We start from the raw sequence: 26,898 nt of genomic DNA, 5'->3' as shown, positions 1-26,898 counted from the left end.
TTTCCATGGCCGAGCAGCAACATACAAGCCTAAGATCACCAATGTGTAATGCCAAGCGACGGCTGGAGTGGTGTAAAGCCCGCTGCTATTGGACTTTTGAGCAGTGGAAACGGGTTCTCTGGAGTGATGAATAAAGGTTCACCATCTGGGAGTCCGATGGACGAATCTGGGTTTGGTGGATGCCAGGAGAACGCTACCTGCCCCAATGCATAGTACCAACTGTAAAGTTTGGTGGAGGAGGAATAATGGTCTGGGGCTGTTTTTCATGGTTCGGACTTGGCTCCTTAGTTCCAGTGAAGGGAAATCTTAATGCTACAGCATACAATGACATTCTAGATTATTCTGTGCTTCCAACATTGTGGCAAAAGTTTGGGGAAGGCCATTCCCTGTTTCAGCATGACAATGCCCTTGTGCACAAAGTGAGGTCCATACAGAAGTGGTTTGTCAGAGATCAGTGTGGAAGAACTTGACTGGCCACAGAGCCTTGACCTCAACCCAATCAAACATATTTGGGATGAATTGGAACACCGACTGCGAGCCAGGCCTAATCGCCCAACATCAGTGCCCAACCTCACTAATGCTCCCTACAGCAAAGTTCCAGCATCTAGTAGAAAGTCTTCCCAGAAGAGTGGAGGCTGTTATAGTAGCAAAGGGAGGACCGACTCCATATTCATGCCCATGATTTTGGAATGAGATGTTTGACGAGCAGGTGTCCACATTCTTTAGGTCAAGTGTTTGCAGTCCTTTAACTCACGTAGCAGACAATACCTGCTTCATGACATACTACAAACCCATGCAGGGTTAGACAGATGGGTATACAGACAAGATTTTCTTGGGTCCTAGCCCATGTGGGGGTGGAGGGGAACGAGGCATTTAATGTACTGGCTAAACAAGTACTTAGTAGTGGGGATGTTGATGTTGTAGTTTCAATGAGCAAGGCTGAGGCAAAATGCCTGATATGGACAGTGGTGGTGCAGCCACCGCAGAAGCAGTGGAATAGAGATACAAAGGGCAGGTATTTATTTCAAGTATAGAGGAAAGTTGGGAGGGGAGGACGGCAGGAAGAGACAGAAAAGAGGAGGCTATTTTTACAATATTAAGGGTGGGACACAGCCATTTGAATAATAAGACTTTAAATGTGATAGGAAAGCATCCAACAGGAAAGTGTGATTATTACCAGGAGACAGTGGAGCATGGACTGATACAGTGTGGACAGTATGAGTGTGAAAAAGAGAGGCTGAGATCCAGTATGAGGGAGAAGGGGCTACAGGAAATTCGTTTAAATATTATACTGAGTAGAACGTCATTAGATACAGTCTCAAATATTTTGTTATCTTTTGTTTAAGAGAAACAGGGCTGGCAGGTAGGATTTAGATTATCCATCTCTGGCTCACACTCCAGTACAGTAGGTTGCGGTAATGCACTATAACGTTGGATACCAACCGCCGATAAAAACCATAAAGAAGAAGAAGAAGAAAAAGAAGGTCCCCATGGTTACCAAAGCAATTACTCTATTCGGTATCCAATAATCTCCATTGAATAGCGGAGCTCGCTGATAACGTTATTAGATTATCTTCTCAGATATCACTATAAATAAATACATATAAATCGTACTGTACCTGTTAGTTTGTGCATTGTGGCCTAGCCAGTTAACCTACAATTTAGCAGTTAAGGAGTCGGGTGTTTGCTGGCAACAATGGTAAGTAACATTAGCCAAATGTTAGCAGGAAGCTTGCTAGCTCGTTATAGTAGCCGCTGTAAACGAACGTTACTAGTAACGTTTAACGTTAGGCACATAGAACAAGGAACAGTTACTAGTGGGTGCGTTCGAGCTGATCGCTTTTGTCAATGGTCACCTCCTTTCAACGTGTGTTTATAAAATAACTTTTATAAACAATGGCAACACTAATATTTTTATTTCACCTTTATTCAACCAGGTAGGCTAGTTGAGAACAAGTCCTCATTTACAATTGCGACCTGGCCAAGATAAAGCAAAGCAAAGCAGTTCGACACATACAACACAGAGTTACACATGGAATAAACAAAACAGTAAATATTACAGTATAAAAATAAGTCTATATACAATGTGGGCAAATGAGGTGAGATAAGGGAGGTAAAGGCAACAACAAAAAAGGCCATGGTGGCGAAGTAAATACAATATAGCAAGTAAAACACTGGAATGGTAGATTTGCAGTGGAAGAATGTGCAAGGTAGAGAGAAATAATGGGGTGTAAAGGAGCGACATAAATACAGTAGGGGGACAGGTAGTTGTTTGGGCTAAATTATAGATGGGCTATGTACAGGTGCAGTAATCTGTGAGCTGCTCTGACAGCTGGTGCTTAAAGCTAGTGAGGGAGAGTGTTTCCAGTTTCAGAGATGTTTGTAGTTCGTTCCAGTCATTGGCAGCAGAGAACTGGAAGGAGAGGCGGCCAAAGGAAGAATTGGTTTTGGGGGTGACCAGAGAGATATACCTGCTGGAGCGCGTGCTACAGGTGGGTGCTGCTATGGTGACCAGCGATAAGAGGGGACTTTACTTAGCAGAGACTGGTAGATGACCTGGAGCCAGTGGGTTTGGCGACGAGTATGAAGCGAGGGCCAGCCAACGAGAGCGTACAGGTCGCAGTGGTGGGTAGTATATGGGGCTTTGGTAACAAAACGGATGGCACTGTGATAGACAGCATCCAATTTATTGAGTAGGGTATTGGAGGCTATTTTTTTAAATGACATCGCCGAAGTCGAGGATCGGTAGGATGGTCAGTTTTACAAGGGTATGTTTAGCAGCAAGAGTGAAGGATGCTTTGTTGCGAAATAGGAAGCCAATTCTAGATTTAACTTTGGATTGGAGATGTGAGTCTGGAAGGAGAGTTTGCAGTCTAATCAGACACCTAGGTATTTGTAGTTGTCCACATATTCTAAGTCAGAACCGTCCAGAGTAGTGATGTTGGACGGGCAGGTGCAGGCAGCGATTGGTTGAAGAGCATGTATTTAGTTTTACCTGTATTTAAGAGCCATTGGAGGCCACGGAAGGAGAGTTGTAATGACATTGAAGCTCGTCTGGAGGGTTGTTAATTAACACAGTGTCCAAAGAGGGGCCAAAAGTATACAGAATGGTGTCGTCTGCGTAGAGGTGGATCAGAGACTCACCAGCAGCAAGAGCAACATCATTGATGTATACAGAGAAGAGAGTATGTTGCACTGAGCCTTGTTATTGGAAAACCACACCAGTGTCCGACTTTCGGCTGTCGTATATAACGTTACACCTACCCCGACTTCATTCATTCACTCTCGTCTACAGTCGGTTGATTTCGCCTTACCACTCAAACGATCCCAGTATCTTTGGCTAAACTATGATATGGACAGTTTGCTGATGTGGATTTAGCAAGGGATGTAGCTTTACCTTGCGTCTCGTACTACACTAACCACTGCAATCGATGCGATCTACTGCACGGATAGTTAGCTAACGTTAGATAGTTTAGTAGTTAGTGAAGTGCTAAATACGAATTCAAATCGTTAACTTTGACTAGCTAGCCAACAACTAGGCTTGCCAGCTGCCTAGCTAAAAGTTACACGGTATGACGTTTCCATGACAACGCAGCGCTCTTTACTGGTTAGCTAGACATCCACATCATAGCTTAGTGACTGCAGCCAGATAACCTTGCAGTACTGTACATTTATTGAATACCGGGACCGCCCCATTGCCTTATTCGATGTCGTGCTTGAGACAATAACTAGGCAGTTAACGTTAGCTAAGGAACTAGTCTATAGTTGATCAAGCAAGAGGGCCACTGCCACTGATTAGACAGTCTTCTAGCTAACATTACTTACCTGCAGATTCACTGACATCCATCCCTGTTCCTCCTTGTCTCTCCTTGAAGGCTGAGTTTGGTTTCAATGAACACCATCAGAATGAGGCAATCAACTACATGCGCTTTGCATGCTCCAAGAGGGCCATCAGACTCAAGGCCATTGACTCCTGCTTTGAGGACCTCAAAGACAGCAGGTGTTGTGTCACAAACAATACCCTAAATTGTATCACAGCTAGCCAACAATGTTGGTCGGGGGAATGCATGTCCTGTCTTTTTAGGACTGCTTTTTATGTTATTTGTGTATATGTTACTGGGAAAACAAGTTATTATATTCTAGGCTAGTGGACGAGACCTTCACGCTGGACGAGGTGCGGGACATGCTGGACGGGCTGAAGCTAGTGGTGCGAGGAGAGGTGGAGACTGAGCTCGTCAACACTGCCCACACCAACGTGCTGCTGCTCCGGCAGCTCTTCTCTCAGGCCGAGAAGTTCTACCTTCGTCTGCAGACTGACATCTCGGAGCTGGAGAACAGGTGGGCTGGGAAGAGGGCTGTGAGGATGGGTGGGATGGCTTGGAGGTGGATTGTGGGGATGAGGGGTGGCTGTGAGGGCAGGCTGAGGCCTATTTTGAAAATTCCAACAGATGGAAGTACATGATGGCGGTAGGTAGGTAGTACTGAGAATTAGGCAGTGTGGGAAGGTTTATGGGAGTTCAAGGTTTAAGAGGGTGAAACTCAGGTGGGAAGCAACCTTTTAACCCCAACGTGTCTGTGTGTGTGTAGCCTGTCAGTAGAGTCACTTATTATGTACACGAGTTTGAGCAGTGAGCACCCCCATACTCAAAGCAGAAGCCGCTTCCTTCAGTGTTTTTCATGTACACTGTGTATGTAAGGCACTGAGGTCATTGCTGAGCCACCCATTCTTATGTGAATGGTACCCTGCTTTTCCATTTCTGTGGTTTCCTACTGTCACTGATATGTAGCCAGATGCAACCACAGCTTGTGTGACCTGTGTGGGTGGAGTAGTTCACATGATACGATACCAAGGTATGGTTTGATGTCGCTTGCCTTGCCTGGCGTATATTGTCAGGAAGTTTGCTTTTCTCCACATGCAGTGTAGTGAATGTTTTGAAAATGAACATGTACATTTCTTTATTTTGGCAGCTAATTTTGTCCAAATGAATGGCATGAAGAACATGTAAATGGACTAGGCTGAGTGGAGACGAAGCAAAATGTGTAGAAAAAACTGCCATCCAGGGTTACTAAGCATGGCTGCCAAGAATGTCTTACAGGAGTGCTTAATAACAAGCCTGGACACAGAAGGATGTGGGAATGTTCTCTACCGTTAAAAACAGCTATATCTCATGGGGAGGGGTTGTCACATTTTTACTTTGCCCCTCGAGGGCATACTGACACGGTGCCAAAAAACGTATTAGCGCATTCCCTTTCATCACGCTGAATTTACCACAGGATCATTCATCATGGTGCCTCAGACCAGAGGTGCTAAAGATACAACAGGGAACAATGCAGCGTGGCCAAAGTCAGCCGGGTCAGCAGTGAAATGTTGGCAACTCGCTGGTCGCGCAATTCATCTCAATTGTTCCCTTTCCAAAATCTAAACTCTGATTTTTTTTCGGGCTTTTGGAGTAATTACGTCATGGATTGTCAGGTAACGGTTTCCCGCACTCCGCTCCCTCTTTTCCCCACCAGTAAGATCAAATGGGAGGATGAGGCTGAGGACTTTTCCCTCACGCTCACTCCCCCACTCTCTGGATAGATCTGAACTTGTTACTGGGGCCCAGGAACATGACACTGAAATGTTTAACATGGCTTTGTGATGTGGGGTACAATTCAAGGCCCATGGGCTGTGTTAATGTGTCTTTTAGAGATGGAGTGGAAAGCCATTCCTTTTACAGTCCCAACTTTTTGATATGAAAAGTTGGAAGTCCATCAGCACGGTAGAAAGCTGTGGTTACATAAATTGATAGAGATAATTTTTGTACTTTTCAGACAAGACTCTGCTTTTCCTATAATGTGGCTGTGAATATCAAATTGTATTAGTTACATGCGCCGAATACAACAGGTGTAGTAGACCTTACAGTGAAATGCTTTCTTAACAGCCCCTAACCAACAATGCAGTTTAAAACAAAAATACGGATAAGAAATAATAGTAGCAAGTAATTAAAGAGCAGCAGTAAAATAACAATAGCGAGACTATATACAGGGGGGTTCCGGTACAGATTCAATGTGCGGGGGCACCGGTTAGTTGAGGTAATATGTACATGTAGGTAGAGTTATTAAAGTGACTATGCGTAGATGATAACAACAGAGAGTAGCAGCGGTGTAAAGGGGGGGATGAGTGTGAGGGAGCTTCAACTCCATTTGACCTTTATTATTGACACCAGTCAAACAAAAACAAAACGTTTAAAAAAAACAAGTCCAGGGTTTATGTAGAGTGTTTTTGTAGTACGCCTACATTCATGTGATAAGAGAACCAAGCCCTTGAAAGTGTTCCGTAGGCCTCAATCCTGTGAGGCTGTTAGCAGGGCGTCAGAAGCAGGGAATACGCCCCTAGTAGCCACAGATCTACGTGCGTTCTGCAGCTTTTTCAAACCACATATGCAGTAAGCGTGTAGAGAGGTGCTTTGTTCACCACAAACATTTAGTGTTAAACTGTCTTCAGGAGGACAACAAGTGTGTTTTTCTTTTTCTTAAAGCTATGGAACTGTCAGTTGGCTGCTCCCCTATACTTGACGTCAAGTGTTTTGCAATATGTTATACATCTCTTTCATAAAGACACACGTAGCTGTTGTTATAGGCCAACGAGTCAGTACACTGACACTCACTGTATGGTGTCAAACAGTCTGTCGTTACTCTGCTTGTTTGTATCCCACATGGGGTTCCGTGTGGCTCAGTTGGTAGAGCAAGGCGTTTGCAATGCCGGGGTTGTGGGTTCAATTCCCATTGGGGAGCGGTATAGAAAATGCATGTACTCACTACTGTAAGTCGCTTTGGATAAGACCATCTGCTTAATGATGACAAAAGGAAACTATAAATGTGCTAATTGTCTAATTTACATGTTCTCTCCCCTTTTTTTTGCTTTCATTCTCTACAGAGAGTTGTTAGAGCAAGTGGCTGAGTTTGAGAAGACTGAATTTAAAAACCAAAATAAGGTCACTGTTAACTAAAGCCCAACCACCTAGACTTTTATGCATCCATTTGCCCTTTAAAAAAATAAAAATACATTTATGACATGTTTATTCATACTTGTTATGCTGAATTATTTCACTTACGATTCAAATGCTTTGTATCACAATTGGAAACGGCAGACCACACGATGTGACCATAAAAAATCAACTATTCTTAGTCACCAGCCCTCTGATAGGATCATCTCTTCTAGCTCTTCACACCCTCCCCATGCAACACATTTCTATGAACTTCAGGCTTGTCAAGGTGTGGGTTTTCACTTGAGTCTGAACAACAATTCACCAACAACAACTCATACGTTTCACTTAGTTTATAAGTTAATGTTCTAAGTCAATGTCATCAAAGTCACTGACAGCTTAAATCACCCATCGAAAATAAGCTTGAATGTATGACGTTTGTTCACACTGGTTAAGCTGAGATATCGCCCTTACATTAAATACGCAGCACTTGAATCGTATCACAATTGGAAACTGCAGACCACATGATGTGACCATAGAAAAATAACAACGTGGTCATCAGCCCTCTGATAGGAGCATCTCTTCTATCATTTCACACCACCCACCCCATGCAAAACATTTCTATGAAGTCCTCACTTCAGGCTTGTCGAGGTGTGGTTTTCACTTGAGGCCGAACAACAATTCAACAACAACTTGTGTGTTTCACTTTGTTTTTAAGTCCATGATATCAAGGTCGTTGACGGCTGGAATCATGAATTGATGCCATTCATTGATGTGGGAGCAGGTGCTCTACTTCACTTCATTGTATAGTACTACTGATATTGAGTACTGCATTTGTTGGGAAAGAGCTTGCAAGAAAGGCATTTCACTCTATTTATGCTTGGGAAAATGTCATTTGAAACTTAAACTTGCCTTGCTTTCTTACCCAGACTAACCAGGAAATTAGGAAGCCCAAGTTATCACCACTGAATGAAGGTGAGGCATCTGAACTTCTCAACAAGGTAAAGAACTCTACTTTCCTGTGGTAACATAGAGTTAGCAGAATTAACACCAGGTCATTGTATGAGACTCATGCGTAACTGTTACATTACATTGGTTTTTCATCAGGAGATATCCGGGTTACAAGAGGAAAAGGATCAACTCAAGGGCAGGCTCTGAACTATGGAAACCCTGGTATTTAAATCCATGATTTGTGTTTCTGATTTAGGATATTCTTACTTAAATACACTCTACTTCTTGTAACTTTTGACGTCATATTTTGTGCTCATGTTTCCACCTAACCTACACCTGACCTTGCTAATTGAATGATCAATGTTGGAATCACTTTTAGGAAGTAGCTTGCAGTATACCGATTGTGTTTCAGGCCATGGGTGCGTTGGATGAGAAGACGAAGGCGGAGAGGGCTCTCAAAAACCTACAGAAGGTCCAGGGGGAACAGAAGGTACTCTAGCACTGTAAGGGTTAACAATATAAATATAACAAAATGGGCCAAAAGAACATAAGATGACTGTTGCAGTTGACTTTTCCTTCCTGTTTTGATTTGTGCATTGTAGTATTTTTTTTTTCCTTTTAAATAAGTTGACCCCATGCTGGCCTTGTGTTTAGGATGTATTGAATCTTTAGTTCTTTTTTTCTGAACAATTACTATTATTTTGTTTGCTTTCATGGAAATCAACTGGTATGTATCAATCTGACACTATGCTTTGTATGTTGAATACATGTCCATCTAAGTGTGCATCCCAAATGGTTCCCTATTCACATAGGGCTCTGGTCAAAAGTAGTGCACTGAATAGGGTAGAAGGGTCCATTTGGGACGTAGCCTAAAAGTCCACCCACTGAAGTGCTTTGTTTCTTTCCCCAAGATGGCCACCCGTTCTCAGGAGATCACTAGTCTTGAGGACAAGGTGGCAGCGCTGCCTCCCAGAGAGACCTGCAGGACAACCTGGTCTCTGCCAAACGCAACCTGCTCAGGGTACAAGAACAGCTGGCCCTAGCAGAGAAGGTACGTCCCTCTACCCCATACTGGAACCTGGTGCCTTTCACAGAAATCATGCATTGATGGCAAACAATGCAAGGTTGGGTGAACTTGGGTGAGGTGTCTGAAGTAAGCATTTGGCTCGAGCTATGGACCCAATTATATCAGCTATATTTGCCTATAAGAGGTTATCATGCAACCCTTTTGTGGGTTTTTGTGTGCGTAGGAGCTGGATAGGAAGTTCCAGCAGACATCTGCCTACCGCAACATGAAGGAGATTCTCACCAAGAAGAACGAGCATATCAAGGACACCAGGAAACGCCTTTCAAAGTGAGTCAGTTGATTATCATAAGAAATTATCATGAATGATAGACAGACAGATTGACTAATTCATCTTCTGCTGAATGATGATTATGTTTGCCGTTCCTGTCTAACATACTTTTTCGCTAACATTTCCAATATTTAATTTCCAGAAACGAGTCCGATGAATGAAACCTTTGCCTCACACGACAAGACACAACATAGGAGGTTAAAGTAGGAGGTTAAAGCGCATGACAAGGAGGTGGCCCAAATCCAGGGATTTCCACGGTGGAAAAGGTTTTGACCCATTCATCATTTATTCTACCCCACTGCAGGAGTAAGCGGTTTGGAATTAAAAGTGCACTTGAGAATATCACAGTTCACCTGTAGTTCAGAACCTTCTAGAAGAATCATATCATCTCGCTGATCCAGCAGATTTTGTAGTCATTAGGTTTAGGAGAGGATTGTGGGAGATTAAGGGTTGGGGGCTAATCGACAGAGCCTCCTATGGTCAGTCTCACTGGGAGAAGAACCTTGAATGTCTCTGTCCCTTTGCTTCTCTATTCTGTCCCATATCTATCTGTCCCATGGAGTCCTATCTAGGTAGCTGAAGTTTTGTATGTAGTAGTAGGTTTTCCTCACTGCACTATGCAAGTACTTTCAAGTCCTTGACTCACTGTCTAAAAAGGAGGCCTTCTGAATAAGGGAGATATGCCTGAAGCTTTGCAGCCACCTATATCTGTCTGATGGCGATGTGTAATTTTTTCCATGACACCAACTCGTGAATTATTGTCTCTTAAGACAGTACATTCTTTTTCATCTATTTCTTTGCACATGTAGCTAAGGCATGATGCAACATCTATCTATATGTATTCAGATGGTGTAATTCAGAGCTCCATGAATAGAGTCACGGCTAATGGTACATATTATGCAGCATAGCGTAACATTAAAACATATCTTGAGGAAAGTTAGTGAGGGAAATGTTTACATAGTATGATTTGACATGTTTTAATTTTCTTACCATCTATCCTGTTTTAGCATATCAAATAATTTTTGGAAAGATCAGAGGTTGGACCTTAGCGAACTATTTATGGAATATAAGCACTACACTGACTGTACAAAACATTAGGAACACCTTCCTAATATTATGTTGTAACCCCTTTTGCCCTCAGAACAGACTCAGTTCATCGGGACAAGGACTCTACAAGGTGTCGAAAGCGTTCCACAGGCATGCTGGCCCATGTTGAGTCCAATGCATCCCACAGTTGTGTCAAGTTGGCTGGATGTCCTTTGGGTGGTGGACCATTCTTGTTACACACGAGAGACTGTTGAGTATGAAAAACCCAGCAGCATTGCATTTCTTGACACACTCAAACCGGTGCACCTGGCACCTACTACCATACCCTGTTCAAAGAAACTTACATTTTTTTGTCTTGCCCATCCCTCTGAGTGGCACACACACACAATCCATGTCTCAATTGTCTCAAAGCTAAAAAATATTTTTTAAACCTGTCTCCTCCCCTTCATCTACTGTACAATAATGGATCATAGCTTTCACCTGGATTCTCCTGGTCATGCTATGCCATGTAAAGAGCAGGTGTTCCTAATGTTTTTTACATGTCTGTATCATGAAAGTGTTATGACCATATTTTGACAGGTTATGTCAGCTGTCATGACATATGACATGGCTATGACCGTGTTATAACTTATGACGCTTGGTGTCAAAGTGTTACCGTATATTGTTCCAAATAATGTCTTAAAATGAACATAATCTAAAAGGATACTTTTGAGAAATCAATATTTTTAATGTTGAATAAATGAATGTGATCTTTTTTGTATTTCAGAATGTAGACCTACTCCATATGTTAAGAGCACATTATAAGGACTATAATGACATCAATATGTTGTCTGTGTCCTGTACGGTTCACAGGTCATAGGGTTTTACAGGAGGCATGTATAGGTCTAAAAAAAAGGGCCTAATGTGGCCGCTTTAAACACAATTCTCTCAAAAAATGGTTTGTGATGCAAATGTAAAAAGCATGTCAAACACCCTTCCTCTCAATGGAGTTTCTATGTGAGAATTTGCCAGAACGATCTGGGATACCCCCCAAAAAAATTGGGCTAAGCTGGCGTGGAATAGCCCTATAGTATGTACTGTGTCAGAGGTACAACCATCAAAGTAATTGGAATGTTAGAGCAACACATGCAATACAAACGCCTAACCCATCTTCATTCAGTAGCCCTTAGGTGACTAAAGACATTGACATTCCACAATTTGTATATACACCACTGGGTGGGGCTGGCCTCCTGAGCTTTATATATAAATCCTGGATATTCATCCATAGCTCACTTTTGCAGCTCCAGCTGTACCATCCACCGAGCCTATCATTATCTGAAGACCATGCCAATGGCTCTCTCTATGGGGTCCTCCACGCTGTCCGGGGAAGGAGGGTATCGTGGGGGCTTCGGGCTTCTCTGGAGGCCTGGGTGAGGGAAGGGATGGCCCTGGCTCTCTGCTATGGAATGGGGCTGGGGGCTGGAGCACAGCTGGGGTTAAGTGGAGGCATGGGGATGGGGGATGCAGGACTAGGTCTTGAGGGTGGAGGAGGCTACAGGGCTGGGATGGGTATGGGTGGTGGCAGGGGCAGTGCTGCCGCCTTTATGGGATGCACCATGGCATTAGGAGGGCTGGGAGCATTTCTGGGTGCATATCCTGCTGCGGGGCCCTTACTGGCCCCGGTCCTCTCGCGGGCTGCAGAGAAACACACCCTCTCTGGGCTAAACGAGCGCTTCTCAGGCTACATGGCCAAAGTGAGGCAGCTGCAGCAGGAGAATGTAGTCCTGGCAGATATGACCAACGAGTCCACCACCACCACAGCTGAGAACGAGACCCAACTGATAGAGAACCGCGGTAAACTGGAGAGCCTCACCCTGGACACGGTCAAACTTGAGATGGAGCTGGACTGCATCCGGGGAACCGCCCATGAGATGAAGGCCAAGTAAGTCTCACTGCAACAGTGTAACAGTATAACTTTAGACAGTCCCCTCGCCCATACCCGGGCGCGAACCAGGGACCCTCTGCACACATCAACAACAGTCACCCACAAAGCATCGTTACCCATCGCTCCACAAAAGCCGCGGCCCTTGCAGAGCAAGGGGAACTACTACTTCAAGGTCTCAGAGCAAGTGACGTCACCGATTGAAACGCTATTTAGCGCGAACACCGCTAACTAGCTAGCCATTTCACATCCGTTACACATGTATGCTCCCAAATGGCACCCTATTCCCTTTATAGTACACAACTGTTGATCAGGGCCCATAGTGACGCATCCAATGTTATTTATTTTTACATGCTAGCTATTCATTGTCTGATAAACAAATTGTGAAGAGGCGATTAGGATTTCCTGTCATACCTGTCACCTTTTGTCATGCAGGTATGATTTTGAACAAGGCGTGAGGTATCAGCTGGAATCAGATATTGCCACCATGAGGAGGGCACTGCAGAATTTATGCTTATAAATATCAGATTTCAATATTTCCTGTTCAGTTAGACAACAAATCGCTATGACTGTAGCTCTCCATCCTGTAGGACATTGACATGGCCCGCGATCTCCGCATTGAACTAGATGCCAAACACTCTAGCCTTAGAGATGAGCTGGAGCACAACACTATGCTTGTGTGTAGATGTGTGCATCTCTATATTCATCGTGAGATGGTGAGCAAGGCAAACCTCAGAGAGAAGCCTGAAGGTCCCTCTGTGAAAAGTAAAGTAATTATATTGTATTCTATTAAACTACATACAACTGTATGAGACTGCAACAGATTGTAGGAGTGTTGTCATGTGAACTGTAATGAGTGGTATTGGCTGACAGGATGGAAGGTTTTACAGGAGCTGTTCACTATTCAGTCCAAACTGGGCACCTCGTCCACTGACACATCAATATCTATGATTGAGGTGGACCCGGTCAAGTCCTTTGACATCACTTCTGCCCTCAACAAGATATGAGTGGAGTATGAGAAATAAGTAGAGCAGCACAAAGAGAAGGAAGATGCCGACTACAAAAGGTACAGCATACTCAAACTACAAAATGCAAATCGACAGCATTAGGCCTACTAAATGTAAATTACATTTATTCTTGTAATACCATTTAGATTTTCTAAACAATATGAATTATATTTTCTACGTATTTCAAAGCCACTCTAATTGTTTCCTGTGAATGTACAATACACTCTCTGCCCAATAGGGGTCAGTAGAAATGGCTGGGTGTCTCATGGTGAATGAGATAGGCCTACTTAGAAAATATTTGGGCATGAGGATGCTATGTTTTTGGGGAGCAACAAAGTATAAATCCCTTAATCTATGTAATGAAATAACCAGCGCATGGTTTACAAAGTCTGAAAAGCAGATCACTCCGAACAACTAGTTACTGAACAACTAGTTATACTGTTGTCTTTTCACTCAGAAAAGGCCTAGAAGCTACTCAAAGGGCATTACATTTTGGCCTGCAGGAACAAGGGGGAGGAACACTTTGGCTTGATCTGTTGATCTTCTTAGAGTGGAAACTGTCACAGACACCACAAGCTTGTGTCCCCAATATAACACTAGAACCTACAGGGAATAGGGTGCGCTTTGGGACGGAAAATGGTGTGATGGTGTGGTGACCAGCCAACCGTTACTCTCCTCCTGTTTTGAGTAAAACTCACCAAGCTGCAGAGCAGTTTGCCGTGGGTTAACCCCAAGTTAGTGGTGTCTTTGGTGCAGACAAAAGATTCAGGGAACCCAACATCCTAAAGCAGGGGAAGAAACAAACAACTGCCAGACATTATGTTGTTGTTGTTGATTGATGTTTTATTAAAATAACTGACATGCAGACATCTAGATGTACATACTTGCATACTTATACGACACTCGTTCCGCCTCTCTCATGCAAACATCTACATGCATCTTTCACTCTGAAAGTGACTCACATCAAGAATCCTGCAGCTCATGTAAAGAATACACTGAATGATGTTATCAAAGTGTGTATGAGACAGTAGCTAATGGCCCCATGCTGCACTCTCTGCCTGCAGTTGGATGAGGTCCAGGAAAGAACTGCCTCCAGGAAAGAACTGCAGGCCCTCAGTCTGGAGCTGCAGAGCCTGGTCAATATGGTGAGTCGGGTCTAACACACTGTGTGTGTGTGTGTGTTTGTGATTACACCATTTCAATCTATGGTACCAATACCATCTCGTATGTTGTGAATAGAACTTTTCACTGGCCTTAGAGAGATATCTATAGTCATAGTGAAACGAAACCATGTATGTACAGTACCAGTCAAAAGTTTGGACACATCTACTCATTAAAGGGTTTTTCTTTATTTTTTTTAGTGAAGACATCAAAACTATGAAATAACACATATGGAATCCTGTAGTAACCAAGAGAGTGTTAAACAAATCAAAATATTTGTTTAGATTTCAGATTCTTCAAAGTAGCCACCCTTTGCCTTGATGACAGCTTTGTACACTCTTTGAATTCTCTCAACCAGCTTCACCTGAAAGGCTTTTCCAATTGTCATGAATCCAACTCATCCCAAAACATCTTAACTGGGTTGAGGTCGGGTGACTGTGAAGGCCAGGTCATCTGATGCTGCGCTCCATCACGCTTCTTCTTGTTCAAATAGCACTTACACAGCCTGGAGGTGTGTTGAGACATTGTCCTGTTGAAAAACAAATGATAGTCCCACTAAGCGCAAACCAGATGGTATGGCGTATCGCTGCAGAATGCTGTGGTAGCCATGCTGGTTAAGTGTGCCTTGAATTCTAAATAAATCACTGACAATGTCACCAGCAAAGCACCCCCACACCATCACACCTCCTCCTCCATGCTTCACGGTGGGAACCACACATGCAGAGATCATCCGTTCACATACTCTGCGTTTCACAACGACATGGCGGTTGGAACCAAAAATCTCAAATTTGGACTCATCAGACCAAAGGACAAATTTCCACCGGTCTAATGTCCATTGCTCATGTTCCTTGGCCTTATTATTGGTGTCCTTTAGTAGGGGTTTCAGCAGCATTTTGACCATGAATGCCCGATTCACGCAGTCTCTGAACAGTTGATGTTGAGGTATGTCTGTTACTTGAACTCTGTGAAGCATTTATTTGGGCTGCAATTTCTGAGGCTGGTAACTCTAATGAACTTCTGCAGCAGAGGTAACTCTGGGTCTTCCTTTCCTGTGGCGGTCCTCACGAGAGCCAGTTTCACCATAGCGCTTGATGGTTTTTGCAACTGCACTTAAACTTTCAAAGTTAAACTTTCAAAGTTCTTGAAATTTTCCAGATTGACTGACTTTCATGTCTTAAAGTGATGATGAACTGTCATTTCTCTTTGCTTATTTGAGTGGTTCTTGCCATAATATGGATTTGGTCTTTTAACACCCCTACCTTGTCACAACACAACTGATAGGTTCAAACGCATTAAGAAGGAAAGGAAATACTTATTAATTGAAATGCATTCCAGGTGACTACCTCATGAAGCTGGTTGAGAGAATGCAATGTGTGCAAAGCTGGCATCAAGGCAAAGGGTGGATACTTTGTATAATCTTAAATATAAAATATTGATTTGTTTAACACTTTTTTGGTTACTACATGATTCCATATGTGTTATTTCATAGTTTTGATGTCTTCATTATTATTCTACAATATAGAAAATACACCTGTAATGAGTAGGTGTGTCCAAACTTTTGACTGGTTCTGTAAGTCAGTGATGCTGTGACAGTGCTGTGATGCAGCTGATGAGTATCAGAGTTTGATATAAATCAGTGCTAACAGTCACACAGGAAGTGGTTGCTATGGTGTCTCGCATTGCCAAACTCCCCTACTGCTGAGCTTAGGCACAAACAGCAATACTGCTTTCCAGAAGACATCAGTGGTGTATCCATTCACTGCAGTTTTGTGCCTTCCAGTAGAAAGACAGGTGACTAAATGGGGTTTGCCAAGGCACCAACAGGATTGTTTTCTTTTTACCTCAAAATCAGTCTGCTGTTTTGTGTTTTTCTTTAGAAATTTTAAGTGAGGTCCTGCTTATGGGAAATGGGTTACATTGACTGGCACTTTTATTTTGAAAGATACACTTTTGATAACAGGGTGACTGACGGTGGTTATGTTGTCCCAGTTAAACAATGCCACATATGTTCTAACATGAGCTAGCTAGTTAGTTAACAGATCCTCCTCCCTTCTCTCCGAAGAACATGTCCCTGGAGCTTAGCTTTGCCCAGTCCAGTGGGGGTGTGGCGGAGTACCAGAACCAGATCAGGGGCCTGGAGGAGGCCATCGATGTGGCTAAGGTGGACCTGCACAAGCAAATCCTCAGCTACCAGGAGCTCCTGGACGTCCAGCTGGTCCTGGACGCTGAGATCACCACCTACCGGACACTTCTGAACTGGGATGACCTTAGGTTAGAGTGCTGATCTGTGATCAGTTTTGCCTTATGATTGCGGGCTCTGAGCTCTCATTCAATTCAATTGAATGAATACTTTATTTCCAATCGACACTGGTTAATAAGGATATGGATAGGACCTCATATTATCCACATCATCCACCAGTGTCAGTGAGGCAATAACCAGTTGGCTGTCCTTCTAGCTTCCCCGTCCAGTCCTATGGCTCCTCCCCTCTCTACATGTCCATCTCACCCGGCCCCTCCTCCCACATCAGGAGCCCCTCCTCCAAATCTGGAGTTCTGGCAGAGCTCACTACAGTGATGAAGAAAGAGTTTAGTTAAAGATCAAATAGTCAGTTCTGAGCAAATCGGTAAATGTCTTGCATCATTCAATATCATTGAAAAATGAAATAGTTAACTGTTTTGGACCTCTCTTTCAGGGTATTTGCAGAGAGTATGTCTTTCACAAAGACTTCCTACACTTACACTGGTGAGAAAACAGTATGAAGACCACCAGGTGTCTATAGTCTCTTTCAGGGAAGGACTGGGACCAGAAATAATTTCCCCCCCCTTGAGCGCTCTACAATCGGCCCATTTTTTTTCCCCCCTGAAGGACCACATTACTGGCCAAATAATGATCATTCTGTAAAATAAATAAATAAATGTATGCAGGCCCACTGGCTTAAAGATGGACCAGCCCATCTGGCATTTGCCCAAACTGCCATAATGCAGTCTGAGGATATGAGTAACTTAATGACTAGGTAAATCATAGATGTCATATATCCACACCATTGAAACCAGATAATAACTATTTAACCTTTCCTCTCTATGCATCACTGTGTTGTCATTCGTCTTAGGAAGAGTGCCACTCTTTCTTGATAAATTCTATCTTAGATTAAAAAAATCTAACGTCATTAAAGACTGTTTGTACTGATTCATGTTCTCTAATTCTTGTTACAGTGACAGATGAGGTCATTGAGAGTAAGACCAAAGAAGAAGTGGTCACGGGCAAGTTTCTATAACCTTATCATTTGACCAGACAGAGCCAATGTGTTAGCAGACCAATGATACTGGACTATGTGGCTTAGGAGGGTCATTCCAAGTGCCGTGAATCAGTCTCAAGCACTCAGATTATCTGTTGGGAGTTGCCCTTATCCGCAGGGGACTTCACAGAGCATTTCACAGAGCATCTCTCAGTATCACCATCAACCACATAATGTTATGAACATAGCATAGGCCTATTACTTAATAAATCAGTCCTTCTACGTCTTAGACAGAATTTCAGAGACGTTGTTGGAACTAACACTGCCTTCTCTCTACTCTGAGACCACTACTAATGCATCTGATGCAGAGCCTGAGTCCTCGGTCAGACCTCACTATCACAGCGTGGTGACCCTATATGACCTTACATGACCTTTGCCCAATAAACTTTGCTTCGTCATATCGGATTTCATTGTGGTTATTATTGTATTGTAGTGAATCATAAGATGTATGTAAGAATGTCCATAGTGCAGACAACATTTAGTTATGGATTTTCCTGTGTATTCTGTGGGATTTGAGTAATTTATGCAAGAAGCGCAAGATCATTTGGGGACTGGGTTTGCCATATTTCAGGATCAGTGTGTGTTTTCGAGCATTGCGTGTGTGTGACAGAGAGGTCTGTCTTTGTCCTGCACAGGTGTTAAAGCACCTACCATGCACATCAGAGCTACAGTAATGCTGCTTTGCCATGTGTGTCAATTGGTACTGATGTCACCACCAACACCTCTCCGTCTGTCACTTTCTTCAAGAGTGTGTTCCCATAGGCACCCTAATGTACCCTTAACCCGGCTAACAGGCCACGGTTGTTTCACTTCACCTCTTTGTGGTCCAAACCGAGAAACGCAACCTGAAAATGACAGAAGAGACTGGTATCTACTCTCAACCTCTCTCATCTCCGGGTCCTCAGTCTTGGACGGAAACTGCTAAATCAGCTTGGGTAGCGAAACCTCTGAGGATGGCACAATGGCTTGCTCTGATCTGTTGCACTCAGTGCCTAAAGATGGTTCGAAACTCAGAAGGTTAGAGAAGACTCTTCCTTACACCTGTTCACAGGAAACACACAACCATGCAGGCTTCCCTCTCCCTTTATGTCTCTATCATAACATAGTCACTTTGGAAACTCATAAAGTTGATTTAAAAATAATATATATATATAAGACAATATCAAGTTTTGTCAAACTTGCTGGAACCTGGAACTGGAACCGATTTAAAAAACACAATTTTATATTAAAATGAATTCAATCAAAACTATCAATACCGATTGTTCATTTTCATTTATCCCGTGTTGTAAACAAGTCCAGGAATGCAAGGTACTTTTGATTCAGTGATTCTTGGGGATTATAAATGTGGTTTACTTTGCTTACATTTCTTTAATTTCCCTTTGCCCTGCACAATGTCTGCTCATAGTAGTTGCACTTCCCTTTCTACAGCGTTTGCTTCTTCCCCACAATAGTAAAACATGAGTGTTTCTCAGATGTAGTTTCATATAGGGAACACCTGACCAGATCATTGTGAGTCCTGTGACATACAGGTCCTTTGTCTTGTCTTAGAAAACCCTCTACACCGTGCAAATGTGTGTTCACTGTGATAATGCTGTCACAACAGCCCACCATGAACCTCCCCTCACCATACTGGTGTTATCTTACACCTACTACCAAGGTTCTCCATTTCACTTCTCCCAGGCACTAAGTGCTTAACTTAGAATACGGTGTTGTGTGAAATGTGGCGTGACATGAAGGTCTATGACGTGTTTTTGAAGGGATGAATGGGAGAATTGTAACAGCAGAAAGAGACAATAGACGTGAGACCCAATGTGTAGAGCAGATATGACTAATAACGCCTGCATGCAATGCTATTCGTTTCTGTCTAAGTTGGTGTCTCGTAGAACAAATGCAAGTAATCACTAGCATGCCGACAGACATGAGTGCCAGTATCTCAATTTAATACTCACAGTGTAGCCAGTGGAGGCTGTTGAGGGGAGCACAGCTCATGGTAATGGCTGGAATGGAGTCAATGGAATGGTATCAACCACATCTTTGAATCCATTCCACTGACTCCATTCCAGCCATTATTATGAGCCGTCCTCCCCTCAGCAGCCACCACAGCAGCCTCCATTGTAGTTAAGGCAAAACCATAAAAGCTGGTGACGATGAGACATGTAGCAATATCCGTCAAGGGCTTGAGGAAAGCATTGTTATCGAGTTGGCTCATAGCACTCATCACAGACGGGGTACGTTCTTGTAACATTGTCTTTGTTATTAACTTTTTAGTGAGTTTAATGTGGGATGTTCTTTCATAGTACTGGAAAGTACTATGTAAACATTTGACGGTGATAAATTATGACATGATCAAGTTCTAAAGTGTATGTATGCAGTAAACAAAAATGATCACATTAGGTTATTTGGGGACTAAACTATACTTTTTTTTTCCTTTTTCTGACAGGCAAAATGGAGTCACCATCATTCACAATATTTCCAACTTCTGAAACAGTAAGTATTATCTCAATCTAATTGCTTGTATTTACAACTATAAAGGCATGCTATAAAATGAGTTAGAGAGCCACATCAAATCAGCAGAGAATGGATTCAATCCAAATGTGTTAATTGTAGCCAAGAGTATCTAGTGCAGAGATCTCCAACAGCCCGCCCATGAGTAGCTCGCCAAACAATTCTGAAGGTACCTGCAATTTAGAAGTGCTCCACCTCAAACGGTCATTAACAAATCTCACATCTATCAGACACCAAAAGCTCCCAGTTACGCTACTATCTAATCAACACAACCTTGACATTATCCCACCCCATGGTTAGCCACTATTGGCTTAAAAAGCCAAACCTAACACTATCTGCCAATTAATTTCCAGGAATATTGCTTGTCTATGTGGTGCACACGTTTGTCTACCACTCTGCATGTAACCATGTGATTAACGTCTTGTGGGTTGACTGAAATTGTTTCACCAAAACCGTCACAATTAAAATGTCAACTGCAAATTAGGCTTAGCTGGCAGAAGTGTATCAGGAGTAAGTATGTCATGTGTATCTATTATTTGCAAACTCTGCCATGAAATGAGCAGCAGCAGTACAGAACCATCACTAGACCGGCACATTCTTCACTGGCTAGATGCACAATTAGAGGAGAATTCAACAACAACAAAAAATCTAAATCTGTTAGTTTTCTTTCAGATCTAAAAAAAAATTAATAAAATAGTATTCTGCTGTGATTTAACCATTGACATGGACTCAGAACATCCAATTGTGTTGTTTCTATATGAACAATTGTAATTGAGAGTGAAAAACAAACAAATCTAAACCAGAAAATAACATAATATATAAAACAGAATTTGAGAGAAAAAAAACCCTCAGCTTTTATAGGGTCCCCTAGAGTTGTTTATTAACTATTACTTTACCAGGTATATTGGCAGAAAACAGTACACAACTTTCTCTTCTACAGTAGGATGTGGGGAAGAGTTTTAGGCGAGAAGAGAAAAACGTGCCTATTTGTAAGCTAGAAAAAATGAGTAGCACGTGACCCGTTTCATTATTTATTTTTCTTTAAGTAGCTCTCATGTCAGAAAAGGCCGGAGACCCCTGATCTAGTGTTTGTCTTTTGAACTCCCATACAAAGACCACAAAGTTTCACATCAACATTAATGTGGTCGGAGAGGAAAAACATTTTATTTTCAACTCACTTTTAGTAGCCAAAGTAGCCAAGATTCAGATCAGGATTTGGATCTGACTGGGAGGGTTGTTTAGGATGTTTGTAGCAATGTTTTTGTAGTCTGTGTTCGTGCAAGTGTACAATACCTCTTGTAGCAAACATCAGCATCAAATATCTACGGTGCGCACAAAAGAACTGTCACCCCCCCCTCCCATATTTATCTCTGTCCTAGATCTGTGTCGGAGGCGACAACGAGCGCAATGTCGTTGACGTGCATCGTTAACCTGAGCCCCTCTCTGTAGCCCCCCTGGAGCGTTAAGCCACCCCATCTCACACAGAAGGAAGTGGTGCAGCGGTGTGGTTTCTCCTGTTGAGAGACAGTGAGACACAACACCTGCTTCTGAGAGCAACCACAGCAGCATTGGCTTTAGGCAGAACGTCACTACCACCAGGTCTTGATGTCACCGTGCTGTGCTCCGCTAAATGCACTATGTTATGAAACACTGTAGTGTAGGCAGATGGTTTTAGGGAACAGGCAGCTAGCTAGTCAACCATTGCAGACAGGAAGTCATGAAACAAAAATACTCAAACTACATTTAAATCTGTTGGTCTTAAACCGTTATGATAGACACCGTGACAAAATAAATGATTAAGGACACCTGTTGCACAAATTCAAAGTAATAGTCTCAGAATGCTTGTTTGTATTACAGGGATCTGGAGATTACACAGAGGACTATGAGGGAGGCTATACTGAGACCCCAGGGGGAATGTGTGATAAGTCCTGGGTGAGGGAGTTCCGGGGTCTCTACGAACCCCCTCTGTTCTGGCTCATCTTCTCCCTGGGCGCCGTGGGCAACCTGATGGTGGTCTTCATCTTTACCACGGTACGCCACCGCCTCAAGACTATGACAGACGTGTACCTACTCAACCTGGCTGTGGCTGATCTCCTCTTCCTGGGTACACTGCCCTTCTGGGCTGCTGATGCCACCAGGGGCTGGGTGTTCGGCCTGGGCCTCTGTAAGATCCTCTCGGCCGTCTACAAAATCAACTTCTTCAGCAGCATGCTGTTGCTCACCTGTATTAGTGTGGACCGCTATGTGGCAATCGTCCAGGTCACCAAGGCTCACAACCTGAAGAACAAGAGACTGTTTGTCAGCAAGCTGGTCTGCCTGGCTATCTGGATCATCTCAGGCCTCCTGGCTCTGCCCGAGTTCATTTTCGCCCAGGTGAAGCCTGACCACAGGGGTAATTCCTTCTGTGTCCTGGTCTACCCCAACAACCTCTTCAACCGCACCAAGATCCTGGTGCTGGCTCTGCAGGTCTGTGTGGGCTTCTGCCTGCCTCTGCTGGTCATGGTTCTATGCTACTCGGTCATCATTCGCACCCTGCTGCAGGCCAAGAGCTTTGAAAAGCACAAGGCACTGAGAGTCATCTTCGCCGTGGTGGCTGTGTTTGTCCTCTCCCAGCTACCGTACAACGGGCTACTCGTGGTTGATGCCACGCAGGCCGCCAACACCACCATCAAGGACTGTGCCATATTGGGCCATTTCGATGTCGCCGGGCAGATTGCAAAGAGCCTTGCATACACCCATGCTTGCATTAATCCCTTCCTGTATGTGTTCATTGGCGTTCGCTTCCGGAAGGATCTGCTGAGGCTGCTGAGGCAGTACACCTGTGGCCTGAACCAGAGAGGCCTCAATAAGATGCAGGCCGTCCCCAAACGCCCCTCCGTCATGTCCGACACCGAGACCACCCCTGCCCTCTCCTTGTAACCCCGCCTCCCTGAGACCACTCCCCCCCCCCCACCCCATCTTGGCGTTACCACACCTACCCACACATTAAACATCACCTCAGACCATACTGTTGGGTTAAATCCTAGCTAAAGATCTGTGTGCGTAATTCAAATTTCTCATTGACATCCATACATTTAAACGTGTTGAGGTTAATACCAGGGGTCTCAAAGTTAGGCTTCAGCCCCCTGGGATTGCCTCTGACTTTATCATTACTTCCATATGATCTCATAGGCTGCTAAGGACCGCACATTTCCAGGGTGACAAACCCAGCTGCATCCTGATTACATTGGTATTTTGCCAGTATAGAAATTCATTGTTGTTTACATATACCCTGTGCAGACAGTCAACATACAATGCATACAGTTCTCTAGGTCCTTGTATAAAAGTGTACATTACTGTATATAAATTGTGTCAATGAGTATTGGTACCTTGACTGTGTTACTGTTTTCTGTATTTGTAGAGTAGGTGCTGCTGCAAAACTATTGGCATTATAAATGTTGAAATTTATCAATTAAAACTGAAATAAAATGATTGTCCTATGTTGTTTGTCAAAGTGAGAACAGTCAAATCATTATCTTGAAAACCAACACCAGTTAGAATACCTCACTTATTCCTTTCTTCAAAATGTGTCACAATAATGAGACTCACACACTCTCTTTTATGAAGGTCATACGATTGAAATAGGCAGCGCAAAGGCCTCATGAATAAATGGTCCCGTTTGAGACACGAGCGACGTTCACTTCTTATTTTTCACTTGGTGTGAGAATACGGCGCACTGTTTTCAATGGTGTAACGTACGTTCTGTGGTGGGAAAACAGACTAAGTGTGGCTTGTTGCGTCCACAACGCTTTCACTATGACTACAGCCTATGACTTGCTCTTAGTCGGCTGAGCAAGCACAATTGACAATCTGTTTCCCCATTGAAAAGCAGTTGTACCCCATGTTGGTATGGGTATGACTAGGCATTTTCAAAGTTAGTGGTGAAGTTTGCCCACCTCATTCATACTGGTATGAGAAATGTTTACTCATTCACCTCTGAAAACCGTTGAGTCAGCACCATTGGTTCAGACAGGGTGAAAGTAGCCTCGGCTCCAGGCTTCGTTCACATTATGAGGTGAAAGTCTGTGGCGAAAATGGCATGTGGTGAAGTATACTGAAAAACCCCCTGTCCACTGCTTGTTGTTGACCTGAATTTAGCCTCAAAGCAGAGGAAGCTAAGTTTGAAATATAATTGCAATTTTACACATTCCACTTGCTTTGGTTTTAGTCACCATTTGTAGCATCAAAACACTTGTCTTTGAAGATTACCAGCATACTGTAGATGACATAAATACATACACGTGGTGTGTCTCTCCACTCATTATTGAGCCGATATTCTCAAACCCAACAGGTTGAAAAGAGGCATGAGATCGTCACAATCCGAACCAGTCATAGGCAGTATAGACACAGACACCCCTTCTGATCCGATACAAGCAGACACTTTTGGGAGTGTTTTTCTACAGTTGGCCATGCTACTGAAAACATGGGAACATCAAAGGTCAGTAATGGGGGTCAGTTGCTGACAAAGCCCTCTTATCTCTTCACTCCTCAGTGCAATTGGAGACGGTGAGATGGTGAAGCATTGTGAGCTTTACTGTAGGCTGTTTCATATCTCCCCCTCGGATGCACTCAAACCACCGCTATCAAAGCATAAGACTGAAATCAGACGGAATAGCAAACAGACTGAGATTGACTGAAGCTGGGGTTGACAGAGGCATGCCATGGCGTTCCATTTACCAGACCAAGCTAAAACATGCATTTACATTTTAAAATTACAACTGAGCGTGGCAGGCAGTGCGTGTGTTTTTCATGTAACGATGAGATAATTAAGTTGCGCTTCAAAGGTGGATTCTCGATTAGATATAGACGCTTTTCACGAGAGCTAGGAAGGTCAACAAATTTGTGATGAGAACCTTTTCATCGTTTACTCACGTGACAAGCTGCTCTGCTTGAAGCTCAGACTGAGGGTAGAAAAAAAGCATGGTACGTTTTTGAGGTTAGTGAGGTCGGCCATGCACCCCTGTACCTGTTCAATTCAGGTGAGACCACAGACGCACACTTTCATGTCTCTTGTTTTGTCTGCTCATTGCACGACAGGAAGCCATCAGTCAACTGGCTTCCTGTATCCTTGTATAGTACTACTGCAATACTACAGACACTAGATCCCTGTACAAAAGCTACACTACAGACAGCTAGGCCTCCATAGGGAGACCAGCCAAGTAACAGTTTTCTCTCAGCTTCTCCTCCACCTACTCCAAAGTGCCTTACTTCACTTTATTTAACTGCCATCCATGTGGATGTGGCCTTGAAATGGTAATGAGTTACCTTAAGTTGTTACTTTGTAAAAAGGTAATGTATAGCATTTCCCACACTCTCCTGACTGACTTTCCACCAATGACCAGTCACCCCACTTCCAATTTCCTGCAGGGGCGGGCCTTCCTTCACTGAAACACCTACTTCCAATCTAATTGACTGACCTACAAATAATATTGAGTAGTTATTTATGATGCAAGGATTTGTAGATCAGTCAATCTTGCACTGTGTACCCAGTGAACACAGACAGACACTGATGTCTTTTTTTGGTTCAGTCCGGACCGGCCTTGATTTCAACTTCCACGGATGTTGATTTTTGGTCCTAGGTGTCTTTGTTTGGTTCAGATTTGGTCTGTTTGGTTCAGATTTGGTTACCTTGAAGTGGCCCAAACGGATTTGGTCAGGACCGGCCTTTATTTGGTCCAAACATTGGCGCCTATGATTGATTCTGAACCAATCATAGACATCTATACCCAATCATAGAAGTTTCACACACGTGGACAGCATAGTAGAGCACAGCAGAGTACATTATAGTACAGTATATTACAATAAAGTAGAGTACAGTACAGTAAAGTAAAAACAAGTATAGGACAGTAGAGTACAGCACAGTATAATTTACTGTATTGTACCCTACTTTATTCTACTGTATTCTACTGAACTAAACTGTACTCTACTGAATAAAATTATGCTGTCTTGAAAAAAAAAAGAGCAGCAGTAATAAACAGTGGTGAGGTTATATACAGGGAGGGGTACCGGCTTGTAATGGTTTTCTTCTGGGGAAGAGAGGCGGACCAAAATGCAGCATGGTTAGTTTTGTGCATCTTTAATAAAGATGAAAGTACAACAATCTACAAAACAAGAAACGTGAAAAAACCAAAACAGTCCTATCTGGTGCCACAAACACAAAGACAGAAACAATCACCCACAAACACACAGTGAAACCCAGGCTACCTAAGTATGATTCTCAATCAGAGACAACTAATGACACCTGCCTCTGATTGAGAACCATACTAGGCCGAAACATAGAAATACCCAAATCATAGAAAAACAAACATAGACTGCCCACCCCAACTCACGCCCTGACCATACTAAATAAAGACAAAACAAAGGAAATAAAGGTCAGAACGTGACAGGCTAGTTGAGATAATTTAGATAATATGTAGATGTAGGTAGAGTTAAAGTGACTATGCATCGATAATAAACAGAGAGTAGCAGCAGCGTAAAAGGGGGGATAATGTAAATAGTCTGGGTAGCCATTTGATTAGCTGTTCAGAAGTCTTATGGCTTGGGGGTAGAAGGTGTTAAGAAGCCTTTTTGACCTAGACTTGGCTTGCAGTAGCTGAGAGAACAGTCTATGACTAGAGGGGCTGGAGTCTGACAATTTTTAGGGCCTTC

General features: G+C 43.2%; 2 protein-coding genes and 1 pseudogene across 2 annotated transcripts; all 3 read left to right on the top strand.

Annotated features, from left to right (window-relative positions):
• Positions 1–1,518: 1,518 nt before the first annotated feature.
• Positions 1,519–11,089, top strand: LOC135517427 (leucine zipper transcription factor-like protein 1; annotated as a pseudogene).
• A 101-nt stretch (positions 11,090–11,190) lies between these two features.
• LOC135516970 (thread biopolymer filament subunit gamma-like) lies at positions 11,191–18,261 on the top strand. The gene is given in 9 exon segments (XM_064941025.1): positions 11,191–11,715; positions 11,748–12,242; positions 12,678–12,738; positions 12,833–12,919; positions 13,124–13,308; positions 13,938–13,968; positions 14,314–14,394; positions 16,473–16,681; positions 17,794–18,261. Coding segments are annotated over 9 exon segments (1,326 nt in total). The 5' UTR covers positions 11,191–11,644; the 3' UTR covers positions 17,900–18,261.
• Positions 18,262–19,805: 1,544 nt separating this feature from the next.
• Positions 19,806–23,683, top strand: LOC135517424 (C-C chemokine receptor type 9-like). The gene is made up of 3 exons (XM_064941689.1): positions 19,806–19,934; positions 20,147–20,193; positions 22,069–23,683. The coding sequence occupies exons 2-3, from the start codon at positions 20,152–20,154 to the stop codon at positions 23,128–23,130; spliced, it is 1,104 nt and encodes a 367-aa protein (XP_064797761.1). The 5' UTR covers positions 19,806–19,934; positions 20,147–20,151; the 3' UTR covers positions 23,131–23,683.
• The last annotated feature ends 3,215 nt before the right edge of the window (positions 23,684–26,898 follow it).

The sequence above is a fragment of the Oncorhynchus masou genome, chromosome 28 (genome assembly GCF_036934945.1).
Source record: "Oncorhynchus masou masou isolate Uvic2021 chromosome 28, UVic_Omas_1.1, whole genome shotgun sequence".
Taxonomy (NCBI): Eukaryota; Metazoa; Chordata; class Actinopteri; order Salmoniformes; family Salmonidae; genus Oncorhynchus; species Oncorhynchus masou.
This window is presented reverse-complemented; position numbering and strand designations above follow the sequence as displayed.

What these genes read in the sequence shown, in the direction of transcription:
- LOC135517424 (XM_064941689.1), top strand. Translation starts at nt 20,152, where the DNA reads ATGGAGTCACCATCATTCACAATATTTCCAACTTCTGAAACA. An exon ending in TATTTCCAACTTCTGAAACA is followed by an intron (nt 20,194 to 22,068) that starts GTAAGTATTATC and finishes TTTGTATTACAG; the next exon opens with GGATCTGGAGATTACACAGA.